Source organism: Aythya ferina, assembly GCF_964211825.1.
Source record: "Aythya ferina genome assembly, chromosome: 14".
Taxonomy (NCBI): domain Eukaryota; kingdom Metazoa; phylum Chordata; class Aves; order Anseriformes; family Anatidae; genus Aythya; species Aythya ferina.
This window is the reverse complement of record NC_140312.1, coordinates 6,846,855-6,859,996: the sequence shown is the minus strand read 5'-3', so window position 1 is coordinate 6,859,996 and position 13,142 is coordinate 6,846,855. Positions and strand designations below refer to the sequence as shown.

Here is a 13,142-nt window from a genome sequence, read left to right as displayed (position 1 = left end):
AGAGCCCCCCAGCACCCCGTATCGGGAACCGGCCCCGCATTCCCCATCCTCCCCCCATTCCCCCATCACTCCCGGGTCTCACCTCGGTGCCCGGTGCCCCCTAGCACCCCGTTCTCCCCCCCGTCCCCCGCCCCGTTCCCCGTTACGAAACGCGCCCGGGGCGGGGCGGGGCGGGCGCAGCGCAGCGGCGGCTGCAGCCAATGGTGCCCCCGCCGGTTACGGGGGGGGGACACACGGTAGGAGCCGTGTCCCGGCCGTGCCGTGCCCTGCCGTGCCCTACCGTGCCGTGCCCGGGCTCCGCAGCCCTTTGTAGACCCCCCCGTGGGGAGGATGGGCTGAGCCCGCTGGCACTGGGGGGAGCCGGCGGCGGCGGCTCCCGGGATGTGCGCGCACCGCCGGCCCTGGGAGCAGCTCCCCGGCTCCTTTTGAAGGGCAGCAGCGATGAACCGCGACCCCCCCAGCCCTCCCAGGGGGAATAGCCCCGTTTGGTGCCCCCCTGGGAGCGGGGAGCTGCTGCGCTGCCCATCCTGCCGCCTGCAGCTCTGGGAGCCGGTGACGGTGTCGTGTGGTCACTCGCTGTGCACGCCGTGCCTCGGGGGGGCCGTGCCCGCCCGCTGCCCCCTCTGCCAGGAGAAGGTCAAGCTGCTGGGAGTCGGCGGGCCGAGGCGCAACGTGGTGCTCTGCAGCCTGCTGGAGAAGTGCGAGGACCGGGGCAGGTGGCTGGCGGGGCTGGTGGCCCGTGTCCGGCACCATCTGACCCGTGGGGAGGCGAAGGAGGCGCTGGGGATGGCTCAGAAGGGCGTCGAGCTGGGTAAGCATCCCCTGGGTCCAGAGGGGCTTGGGGGTGGGTTGGGGCTGGTGGTCCCAGGAGGGTCCGGGTCTGTTGTCCAGCTGGGGTGAGGATGTGCGGATGGTGCTGGTGGGGCAGGTGGGTACCGGCGTGGGTTGCTTTGTCCCCATGTCACGGTGCCACCTGTTCCAGCATGAGCTGGGAGACCTGGGGAGCTCATTTGGAGTGCTGGAAGTGCTGAGATGGGATGGGGAGAGGGGATACAGAAGCTGGGCTTTTCTCCAGTGTCTGCAGGTGTAAGGGGCTCATCCCCACCCCTGCCAGAGCATCAGCAGGGGGACTTGGCCTTCTGGGGCTGTGGTGGCCGGGTTGAGCCCTGATGTTTGTCCCCAGTGCCAGGGCTGTGGGCAGGATGGGGCGCACAGCCAGGTCCCACTGGCCCTGGGCTCTTGGCTTAAGCAGGCAGCTGGAGAGGAAGGAGGTGTGTAGTGATAGACGAGACGTCAGCAGCTTCCCAGCGGTGTCCAGCAATGTTTCAGCATCAGGGGAAGAGTTTGGGGGGTTTGCAATCATTATGTAAAGTGGCTGGGACTTCTCTAGTCTAGGACAGACACGTCTGAGCCCCCCACGGCACGCAGAGGGGTCCCCCAGCCCCCTTCTGCACCCAGCCCCACCGTGACATTCACCTGCCGGATCAGGATCAGGCCGGGGGGGGTTGGTCTGCTTTAACACACAGCCCTAAGTGGATTTCTTGGAGAGTACTGCTGAACTAAAAGGGGTTACACAACGTGTCTGGAGAGCAGGGGGCTGGGGCGGTGAAGGCAGGAGGTCCTCTGGTGTTTCTATGACAGCGCTGTGCGGGCAGTACCGAGCTCCCCTCCCGAGCTCCCCTCCCGCTGCAGGCACTTGCTCCTTGCTCATTGCCACTGCCAGACAAGTGCCAGGGGTGCACGGCATGGCTGAGGTGCCAGCGGTCCTGGTGCTGGCAGCAGAGTGTGGGTCCCTTTGTGCAGCCTCCCCAGGCACCCCTTTCACATCCTCTGCGCCCTTTGTGCAAAGCAAACGCACATGCGCCGTCCTCGGCTTCTCTTTTCATAAGTGCCAGGCTTTTGTCTTGTTGGGCGGTACGCTTAGGTATTTCTTTTTAAAAAGCCTCTGTGAGGAGAAAGAGCAAACTGTTTCAAGCTCTGCCCTTGGCCTTTCTTCACTACGTGCTCGGCTCCCTGGCAGGCAGGGGAAGCTGGGTTGGGGCAGTGAGGAAACAGGAATCGGCTGCAGCTCCCATAAACCTGTGTGTGCCGGTGCTGCTTGGTCTCTGCCATGTGGGTGGTGCTTTCGGGGCAGGATTCCCACCCCTTGCAGCCTGCTGACCACTTTTAAGCTGCACATCTTCTTCTGGGTTCCTCTTAAAACCTAAGGTTAATAAAAGCTTGAGCAGTGGGAGTGTGTGTGCTGGTTTGCACAGTCCCACTCCATGCTGCCAGGGCAGGGACCCTCGGCTTTGAACAAAACTTGCTGCCAGCCAGAGCAGCTCTCTGCCTGGGAGACTGTGTGGCTAAAGCGAATAGAAAACAAGAAGATAACAAGTTGACAAAGTGAACAAAAAGGTGCAGCGTAACACAGGAGGGCTCCTGACGTGCCAGGAGTGCTGTCAGTCACTCTGCAGCCGCCGGTCTGCCAGCTGGCTCACGTCCCCGATGTCTAATGATATCATAGATCAAAAATAGCTGCAGCAGGAGAGAAATGCAGAATTTGTAGCCTGCTTTTACACATCTCGTTTCTGCCAAAGCAGACACTTTATTACCAGGCAGTTCAAATGTTCAAATGTGTTTGCCCACGTGGAAAATAAGCCCCTGGACTTTGTACCCGTGTTTTCATCTCCACGTGTCACCGTGAGCTGGAGCGTTTCATCTCTAGATGTGCGCCTGAGGGACGGGCCACGGCACAGCAAGTTCCCCTGCTTCCTGCTCCGGGTGCCAAGGTCGTGGCTGTCATCACACACGCACGTGGGCTTGGAGGGAGCACACGGTGCCCGCTCAGCCTGATTCGTGCAGGGCAGCTCGGGATGGGAGATTGCACTTGGCTTGCACTTGGAGCAGGGCAGAGAGTGGGGTCCTGCTGTGCACTGTGCTGGAAGGAGGCAGGAGCTCCCCTGGAGCTTCCTCCACATGGCTGGACGTGGCGGGTGCCTGGGCACAGTGGCAGCAGTGGAGGGCAGATGCTGGCTTCCTGCACCCTGCTGCCACGGGGCTGCGAGTCGGGACCTGCTGGGAGCTGGCACGGCTGCATCGGCGCCTGGTGTGAACCAGGGCTGGGAGAAAAAGCTGCCGGGGCTGGGAGTGCGGGAGACATCGCCAGCAATGATGTTTGGCTCCAAAGTGACCCCGGATGCTGACCCTACCATCACCCCATGGGGAGCCAGCAGGGACAGATGTGATGACACTGGTGTCCTGCCTGGAGGGACTGGGGTTGCAGCTGTGCCTTCCCCACCGCAGCGTGTCCCTGGCCCCAGCCCTTGGCAGCCGTCGGGCGATGCTCGCCGCTGGGGGAGGCGCGGGGCCACTGCCTTGGCTGGCAGTCAGCAGCAGATGTAGGTCACCTCTGTGGCTGTGATATAATGGGGTGGGTCTGCGAATCCTGCATGGTTCAAACCCACAAAGCATCGCCACACCTGGCTGAGTCGTGCTGCGTGGGATTTCGGGGCGCTTGTTTCTGAGGGACTGCTCTGCACCACGCCACTGGGGTGTCCTGGCCAGCAGTGCCTGCACACTGACATCCCACCAGTGACATTGTGATAATGCAGGCCTGAGTGCCCAATTCCCTTCCTCTGTTTTGGGAAACTTCAGCCTTTTCTTGTGCTGCGGGGCCCAGAGCCATGTGGTGGGGTGGATCTGGAGTCTTCCTTGCTCCCCCAGGGTCTCTCCTCACCTTGCATGGTGCAGTCTTTTTGCTGCACCCCAAAAGGATGGATGAGAGCCCAGATCCCACTGCAGCTGAAGCTGAGCCCCAAAGCAGCAATGGGGCCCCCTGGCTGAGGAAAGATGGGGAAAAACACAGGGAAGAGGCTCAGAGTTTGAAGTAGATATTTAGGGGAAAGGACTTTCTTGCTGAGAGTTATGAGGCTGGTGGCTCGTGCTGAAGAGGAGCTGGCTGTGTTTGGCTCGAGCTGCCCGCACAGCACATGTCTCCCTGGCCATGTTGTTCTGCACGAGCTCATGACACAAGCCCCCACCTTTCTCTTCCCAGCTCCAGATGAGATCTCCCTTCGGCGGTGCCGGGCAGAAGCGTTCGTGGCACTGGGGCAGTACCCGGAGGCACTGGAGGACCTGGAGGCTGTGTGCAAGGCTGAGCCCACGGAGCACGAGGTGAGCGGAGGGGAGGCTGGAGAAGCCTTGGAGCCACATCTCACTGCATATGGGAGCTAATCCATCCTCTGGAAGTCCCAGAGGATTTCCCCTTGCTGTCCCAATGTCACTTGGATAGCTCACTCCCCTGGTGGCAGAAGGCCGTGGAAATTTTGGCTGTAGGGACGCAGATAATCAACATTTCATCTAAAGGTCTTAATCACAGCCTCTTGCCAGCAACTGATTGCTGGGTCCAGCACATGGTTCACAAGCAGTCCTGGGTTCTCATAGCCATTGGATTCATCCTGCTCAGAAATTCACCGTCCAGATCCACGAGGCTGCAGACACAGGACACAAGCACTATGTAATGTTAATAGGAGTGCATTGCCCGGCAGTAAAGGTCCAGCACTGTGTGTGCACACACACTTGGTGAGGATGCTGGTGTGCAGGGTCCCAACTTTAGGCTGGGGGAAATCCTGGCTGAAGACCCCAGACCTGGGTGTTCGCTTGCTGATTTGCACTTGTTGGCAATAGCTTTGCAGTGTCAAAGGCAGAAGCCCTTTGACCCCATCTCTGGGTCTCTGCAGGGTTTATTTGCTTGGCTGTTGCAATTGTTGCATTTTGGAGCTCTGTTGGATGTGGTGTGTGGGTTTCGTGGGTAAAATGACAGGTCTGAGCGTGGGGCAGCGATGTGATGGGTACTTCAGGGAGCGGGCGGGATGCTGGAGGGAGAATCCCTTGGCACTGGGAGCTCGGGGTGGACACAGGAGCTGAAGGGACCTGCTCTCAGATGGCCACTTTTTCATAGTCAGCACGGGTTTTTCTGATTTGCAGAGCTTCTTCAGGAAAGGGAAGGTGCTTCTGGAGATGGGACGTGGAGCCGAAGCCCTGCTGACCTGGGAGCACTGCCTGACACTGTGTCCCCATTTCCAGCCTGCGCAGAGAGAGATGGAGAAGGTGTGTGTGCCTGTGGTGTGGCATGGTCCCGTGCCCTCCTGTCACTCAGGGAGGTGCCCTGTTCCTCTGAAGGACTCGTGTCCCTCACAGTCCTGCTGCTCTGGGCTGATTTTGGGAGCAAGTGAAGTTGGGTCCTGGGCCATGAGTTTTCCATTGCCCCGATACAAGTTTGCTGAAAGCTGTCACTGGAAATCTGGTGCTATTTCATTTTGGTGTCATTCAGGTCAGCACCCACCTGTGTGCCAAAATATTGTCACCGCTCGGGCTGCTGGCGGTGTCCCCAGCACGAAGACTTCATGCCACGAGTGGACCTTTGCCCTCCAGGAGGGAAAGGGCAGGGGAATGGGGACAGACCCCATTCTCTCCACAGTGCACTCCCTTCCTGCTTTTTTTGGGTAATGGAAAACAGGTCCCAGACCTTAAAATAAACTCGTGTATGCAGTGCCTTCTGCTGCCACCTTCCTTATGCCCTAAGGCGTTAGTTTGGCAGAGCTCAGCCAGCACATCCTTCTCCCAGCGCCCTGCTGAGCCCTGTTTCTCCTTGTAGATCCTCGCCCAGGAGGATGCTCCTCGGCCACGCACTGCCCACCGGGGCTCGAGCGGTCCCCAGGCAGGGGGGGATGGTGGGGACCCTGCATCCCCCTCTGCACGAGCCCAGGTAAGAGACTGTGATGGGACTTGGGGTCCCTTTGGGATGTCCCACACTGGGATTTTGCAGTGATGGGAACATGGGTGTGGGGAAGGGAGGCCAGGCAGGACCATACCAGGGGTGGGCAGCTGCAGGTAGCAGGGGGTGGGAGAGCAAAAACACCCTCAGAAGTGGTGCTGAGGGGCTAGGGGAGCAGAGGAGGCTCCTACTGGTGTCCAGTCCTCTCCCAGTTTTGTTCTGCAATATTTTACACAAGATTTTAGACCTTTGTGTTCAAAACACAAAAGCCACATTATGTTCAGAAAAATAAAAGAGAAAATTTCAGTTTTAATGGCGGTTTTTCATCCAAAAATTACATCTGAGAACAGCTCAGACCACTAGGAGCTATTAAGGAAAACTCATTTTCTGCTCTTTGTCTCCTAAGGAGGAATTTGGCAGGTTTGGAGAGAGGGTAAATGGGAGAAATGGGTTCAAACACACCCCAGTGCCCGGTGGTACATCTGGGCAGGGAAAGCCTATGCTTTAACCACGAGATAAACCATGCCCTGAATGCGTGCTCTGTGCCCCGGTTCTTGGGCTGTTTGTGTTTCCTCCCAAAAAAAGATAAAATCTGGCTCCCAGATTTGGGGTTGAATGGGGATGTCTGTCAGGGGCACACTCTCCTGGTGTCCTGCAGATGCAAGATGTTAACAGACAGCAACACGCAAGAAAATGTCCCAGTGCTCGGTGGGGTGAATGGGTTTATATTCAAAGGGGGAAGTGGTGTTGGGCTCAATTTTCTCTTTGCTGTATCCAGGACCAGGAGGAGGAGCCAGAGGCTGGCAGAGGGTCCTCGGTGTCTGAGCACGGCCAGGGGATCCTCACCCCAGGGCAACAGCAGGAGCCGGGGGCTGCAGCAGAGAGGCAGCACGGGCTGTTGGCGGGTGAGTGTCCGCAGAGGCACCAGAACCTCTTCTCCTGCAGAATAACCCTTTAAAAGACATTTTGGCACTGAAGTCTCAGTGTTTGCACCATGTTTGCACTGATTCCGTACACCTCAGAAAGCAAAGATTAATTCTCAGTATGAAAATGGGGGGTCTTTTCTTTCCTTCTCTTCTTTTGCCACCAGCTAACGAAGAGGGGACAGAGGCAGCAAAGTGTAACCAGCCGTACCTCGGGGAGCTGCTGAGCATTTCTGACTTGGAGTGCTCCCTCTGCATACGGTGAGTCCTTCGGCTGGGGAGCTTTAGGGATGAGGAATTGGCACCTGCCCGCTTCTGTTCCCTGGTTTGAATCTTTCTTCACCTCTTAATAGCAAACTCAGTCCCAGTTGTGCAAGCGCTGCTGCCAGAGGACTGGGCGCTGTGCTGCTGTACGTGCAGGATGGTCAGGGTCTCCTGCCCAGTGGCTTGCTCCAGGTCTGGGCATGGCATGGGAGGATGAACTGGGAGTGAACTGCCACAGGGAGGGAGCTCAAGGCTGCATCTGGTCCGAATTAGGTGAATTTAATCTTCTCTGAGAGCAAGGAAATGTAGCGTTCAGGAAGAATCAGGGCTCACTGCGAATGAAGGAGACCCAAGCTGTACTTGCAGTGGGGGATTTCCACTGGTATTAGAGTCCCCGCTGAGCTGGGATCAAGTCAGTCATTTCATTTCTGATCCTGGAGCCACCCGGGAGTGACCTGAGCTCTTGCAGCTGGAGGAGGAGGCACCTTCCCACTGCGGGAAGATGGGGAAATGCTCACCCCAGAAGGCCCGTGGGCACCCCACAGGGCCAGGGAGCTCAGGCTGGGGACAGTTGTCATCTCCCATCAGTTTGCACATCCAGCAGCCTGAACCCAGGCTTGTAATTACAGGAATAAGCTAGCTAGAAACCTTTACCTTTAATTAACAGGAGTTACAAGCAAAGATTAGCCAACACAGCTTAAGTGAAAGCAAGTTGCATAGCCACGTACTGCCTGGGCTTGGGAAGCACAGCATGAAACAGCTTCCAGCGGTGTCTCGTCCTGCAGCATCGCTGTGAATTTCCCTTGAAGTGGCAGGAGGGAGTAGGGGAAATGCCTCAATCCTGCTGGAAGCAAAATCCCATAAGATCTTAAGCTGGAGTCCTGTTCGAGTTGCAGTAAGGGGATTCAAAGACGCAGTACCCACAGCACAGGGCTGGGGATGGCTGGGAGCTGTGCCTATAGCACACGTGCTCCTTCCCCACATCAGTCCCCTTTGTCCATTGATGGTGGCTCTTTTGCAGGATGTTCTTGGAGCCGGTGACGACGCCGTGCGGGCACACCTTCTGCAAGGAGTGCCTCGAGCGCTGCCTGGACCACCGGCCCAACTGCCCCCTCTGCAAGCAGAGCCTGAGAGAGGTGAGGGCACGGGTCTCCACGCCAGCAGCATGCCTGGGGCTGGGGGCAAGTGGGACATGGGGGGCACACAGGAGGCAGGGGACAGGCAGGAGGCAGGGGACAGGCAGGATGCTCGCATGCTGGCGACTGCCTGGCCCAGCGGTGTCAATTCCACTTGTGCATGAATGACCAGACAGCTAATAATTAAGACCAGGAGATTCATTTCCACGAGATGCCACAGTGATTTAGTGAGATCGTAAACAGGGCTGAGAGTTAGAGGGGAGAGAGAGAGGAGGAAGTTAATGCTAATTACTTTTTAAAATGGAAATGGATGGAAAACCTGCTAGGCTGGGGATTTGATTTTCTCTTTAATGAAAAAGGATTCAGAGGAGACCATTGGGGAAATTAGGTTGTCATACACAGACCACATCAGTGTCAGTGACAGGAGGCTGCATTAGATGGGCCCCAGGTCTGAGCCAGTGCTGCTCAGTCCTGCAGTCCTCCCTGGTGGGCTTCAGCCCCTGCTCTCAAATCTGAATGTACCCTCGGCTCCAATACATGTGAGCATGATTCAGAGCTCAGGACGGCCTCGGGGCTCCCGTCCTGCTCTTGTCCAACCTATTTCTGGGTCTGTTTTCTCTCAGTACCTGAAGGCTGGAAGCTACAGCTGCACCGTGCTGCTGCAGGACATCATGCTGGCCACCTTCCCCGCACAGCTGGCCGAGCGCCGGGAGCTGCACCAGGCCGAGATGGCCGAGCTCTCCAAGTAAGAGGGACCTGCCCCGGTGTGTGGGGTTGTGCGTATGCAGGGGGGGCTTCCCAAGCTTCTCACCTCTAGGACTGCATTGTGGTGGTCTGCACCACAGCATCACCTCGTGGGGTAAAGGACGGATGCGGTTTGGAGGAGCAGGCAGGGTATGAGTCGATGCAGAGCCTTTGGTGGGATTTGTTCCCAGGGGTGTCACAGCAGTCTCCCTTCCTCTCCTTCAGTCTGACCAAGAACATCCCCATCTTTGTATGCACCATGTCCTTCCCGGGCGTCGCCTGCCCTCTGCATGTCTTCGAGCCCCGCTACCGCCTGATGATCCGGCAGTGCCAGGAGGCCGGCACGAGGAGGTTCGGCATGTGTGTGTACGAGACTGGGAAAAGGTGAGCGCCGGGACGAGGCTGCTTCCTTCTGCCCCAGCTTGTTTACCCCTGTCTGCACCAGCTCCGAATTTCTAAAATCCCGAGTAGTTCAGAGAGGGTGTGAAAGCACAGGGTGTGATTTCATCTCCCACTGCATCCTGCCAGCAGAATCCCCAGGGGGACATCTCCGAGCTGCATGCCCATGGCCACTTTTTATGGTTGCCTTACTTCTCGTACTCTGTCCATAGCAAACTGTGGCAGCACGCTGGGCCAAACAGGCTTTCGTCTGATGCAGCGTGGTCACCTTGTGTTCCTGGTGGCACCTCCAGGTCTTGGGTGTGCTCAGCCTGTACTAAAGTACTCCATTAAGCACCTGTACTTACATGGCAAATCTTCCCAGAGCTTCAGCCCTGCTCAAGTGAAATGAGATAACATTTTCTGGCCTCAGACGGGTTTCGTGATGCCTCTGCAAGGGATGGTGTGTTCATCAGGGCAGCATGAGGACCCAAGTCATTTTCATACAAGACAAATCCAAGGGAGTGCTCGCTATTCCCTGCCCTCTTGCAGCAAGTGACAGCAGAATTAATTTCTGATTTCGCACCTTTTCCCTGCTTGGAGATGGTGCATGCAGGACAAGCATCTCTCCCACCATAAACACCCTGCTCAGGCCCTCTTTTCTCCCCCTTGCTCCCTCCAGCTTCGCAGACTACGGCTGCATGCTGGAGATCCGGCAGCTGGAGCTGCTGGCGGATGGCCGGTCGCTGGTGGACACCGTGGGCGGGCGGCGGTTCCGCGTGCTGAGACGTGGGCACAGGGACGGCTACAACACCGCCGACATAGAGTACCTGGAGGACAAGAAGGTGAGGGCAGAGCCAGGGCAGAAGCCCCCGAATTGGTGGGACAAAGCCAGAGGAGGTGGAGAAAAGCCAGACAAAGCCAAAACACCCGAGGTGGGCACTGTTGTCCCCATGTGCGCCCCTCTTCGCTCTCCTCTTCCCCCCACAGGTGGCCGGGGAGGAGCTGCAGGAGCTGCAGAGCCTCCACGAAAGCACCTACGAGTTGGCCCAGAGGTTTTGTGAGCATGGAGACGTTGCCTCCAGGCGCCTCTTGATGCAGCATGGGCCACTGCCGGAGAAGGAGGAGGACATCCAGGTAATGCCCGAGGGAAGGGGTGCTCCACAGGGTATGGAGAGAGCCTTTGAATCAGGGCCATTCCTGCCTGGCCATCAGCTTCCCTGCACAAAACAAACAAACAAACAAACAAATACAGAAAAACAAACAAATGGACAAACACACAAACCCCACAGCTGAGCTGTGCTCTCCTTTCCCATCATCTGTTCTTTTGAGAAAGCCCTGACTAGCCAGGGAAGAGGTGCTAAGCCAGCAGGATCCAATTTACTTATTAAGTTGCTCTGACAAATTCAGATTATGGGAAAAAAAAAACACAACACCAAAATTTAATTTTCATTCTTTCAAGAGGATGCTACCTGCCTGGATCATTACAAAGAGCTGCTGTGGTGACTGACTCTGCTCTGGTGGTGGTGGCTGAGTGCTGCTGTGCTGGGGTGCCTCTAGGAGCGTGCAGGATTTGTTCCATGTTGTTGAAAAGTGTGGTCTTAAGCAAGCCAATGTGCAAGACATTTCTCTATTTGTTTCGTAAAGGCTTTCCAGGTTGCCTCTGTTGGGGGGAGAGTTCCAAGGGAATGTTTGCCTGGAAATTGAATTAGTTCATCCAGCCATCTCGTGCCTGAACAGACGAAAGGGCTGCTTGGATGAGTGCCGTAGCCACGGCAGGCATTGCTGCAGGATCCCTCTTACTGCTCCGAGCAAATATTCCCCATCAGCAGTGCCGCCCGAAGGCCGCGCACCTCCCTGTCTGGCGGCTCCTGACGCGGGGCTCTCCCCCTCTCTCCCCTGCAGGCTTCTGCTGACGGCCCGATGTGGTGCTGGTGGCTCATCTCCATCCTGCCCCTCGACCCGTCCTTCCAGCTCAGGCTCTTCTCCAGCACCTCGCTGCGTGCCCGCCTCACCCAGCTGCAGCGCATCCTCCTGGCTCTGCTGCAGCAGCCCCCAGCCGCATACCCCCTACCTGAGCACAGCCCCCGAGGCCACATCTGAGCCCCCCGCCCCGGCAGCCCTCTCTCTGTTCACATGGGAGACTCCCCCCTCCTCCTTCCTTGGGTTTCTTCGTGCATTTCTTCATGGTTTGAACCCCAAGGAAGGGACCTCAGCGAGGAGCTGGGCTCTCTCTGCTCGGCTCGGCGGGGCCCGGCGGTGACTTGACGCTGTTCGTGCTGTCCCCATGAGCTGCACCAGGAGGGACCAAGCCAGAAAGCTGGGTGGTGTCTTGGGAGCCAAAATCCCCCGGTTTTGAGGTGCTTCAGTGCTAAGGAGGACTCTCCTTAGGGCAGAGGACCGAGTGCCAGGGCTGCTTGGGTTTTGTCTCTTCCTCTCCGAAGGACAATGTTGGGGTTTTGGTAGATGGCCCCGCTTCATGCAGCAGGGGAGGAGGGATTTAAAGGTTTGGGAGATGTGGCACCAGGAGGCAGAGAGGTCCCAGGTGGCTTCCTCCACCTGCAGGAGCTGAAGGCTCAGGCTCTAGTTGCGAGTTTGCCTTAATTTCCATTTGAGCTAGAAGGAAGGTTCAATTAAATGATGTGATATCTACGGCCCTGCTTCTAGCCACCTCCTTGGCCAGGCAGAGAAGGAGGCACCGGTCAGAGCGGGGCCACTGCCTCCGTGTGGCTGTGGGGACGAGTCCCCAGCTGCCCAAGGCTGCTAATGACCTGGGTCAGGTTGGGCTTTGGGGTTGGACCTGACCCACCAGTGGGCTTGAAGGGGCTGATAGGGGAATTAAGGCTGGCAGTGCTTGTTGAGACTTTCTGCCCCTTGAGCAGTGCAATTTCCCTATGATCAGTGTTTCTTGTGACCCTCGAATTTGGGATCCAGGACAGTTCAGTGCCCCCGAACCAGCATAGATTGAAGTCAAAGGGAATCTCCGGAGGGGCTGGGGAGGGCACAATACCTGGTGGCCAATGCTGTGAACCCCATGCAGGGGAGCAAGTGCCTGTCTGCAAGTGCCTGGCTGCTGCTCCTCTCCAGAGAGAGGGAAAAAGTTACTGCCCCCCCTCTGCCTGCACAGGCAAGGCTTTACTCCATGGAGATCCTAAAACTTTGGGATTTTTGCCTCCCATCCATAATTTCAGTGACTTTGGGTTGAAATTTAGGAGTAATATTGACTTAGTGAGTTGTTGGATTAACGTTAATTCCAGAATCGTGTCCCTGCTTTTGCTCTGTGGTGGCTGTTACCTGGGGAGGGGGAGAAGCAGTGGGGTCGGAGCCACAGGGCCCCTTCCTGCCCATCGTTCCTCTCCGTGTCCTTCTGCAGGGTACCACTGGATTTTGGGAAGTGCCTTTCTTTTCTGCAGGGTGGATGTGAGCACCCCCGTGACCCCCCAGCCCCACAAGCTGCCTGATTACTGGGGGTGGGAGCTCCATGGGTCCCTCCATGGGTCTGGGCCATGTTCATGCTGGAACCTGGCTTGCTGTGGGAAGGGACTTGTGCAAATTGCTCCATTTTGTTTGGAGCACCTTTGGGGTCCATGTTAGTACCTTCTCTCTTTGAATTCTTTTTTCCTCTTGGTCACTGAAATAAAGAACTTTGTTGTTGTTGTTTTGTTGCTGGTGTTTGTCTTTTAGCCTCTCGTTGATGAAAGTTGGAGCATCCTGGGGAGATGTGAAGAGGCGATTCGCTGCTGGTGGTAGGTTAGGTGGGCACAGTGCACACAGGGTAGATGACAGCACGGGGAAAGGAGAAATTGTTTCAGAGAGGACAAAGAGCACATGGAAACACACCAGGAGGACTGGTTCCTGCCCATCGTTGCAGCTAAGGGCTTTGGGGAAGGATGGGAACCCAGGACACAGGTCTGGGAGGGATGGTGGCCAGCGTGGGAT

General features: G+C 57.1%; 1 protein-coding gene across 1 annotated transcript; it reads left to right on the top strand.

Moving 5' to 3' along the window:
- Positions 1 to 226: 226 nt before the first annotated feature.
- LOC311444476 (LON peptidase N-terminal domain and RING finger protein 1-like) lies at positions 227 to 12,860 on the top strand. Its single transcript, XM_084535683.1, has 12 exons — positions 227 to 811; positions 4,037 to 4,155; positions 4,969 to 5,091; positions 5,639 to 5,749; positions 6,537 to 6,663; positions 6,849 to 6,942; positions 7,967 to 8,081; positions 8,705 to 8,826; positions 9,051 to 9,209; positions 9,886 to 10,048; positions 10,194 to 10,340; positions 11,109 to 12,860. Exons 1-12 carry the CDS (start codon positions 442 to 444, stop codon positions 11,304 to 11,306), a joined length of 1,848 nt encoding a protein of 615 aa, XP_084391809.1. The 5' UTR covers positions 227 to 441; the 3' UTR covers positions 11,307 to 12,860.
- The last annotated feature ends 282 nt before the right edge of the window (positions 12,861 to 13,142 follow it).

Excerpts from the sequence above, each read along its gene's own strand:
- LOC311444476 (XM_084535683.1), top strand. The coding sequence starts at position 442 with ATGAACCGCGACCCCCCCAGCCCTCCCAGGGGGAATAGCCCCGTTTGG. Across the intron at positions 5,092-5,638 it reads CGCAGAGAGAGATGGAGAAG|ATCCTCGCCCAGGAGGATGC; the intron begins GTGTGTGTGCCT and ends TTCTCCTTGTAG. Across the intron at positions 8,082-8,704 it reads GCAAGCAGAGCCTGAGAGAG|TACCTGAAGGCTGGAAGCTA; the intron begins GTGAGGGCACGG and ends GTTTTCTCTCAG.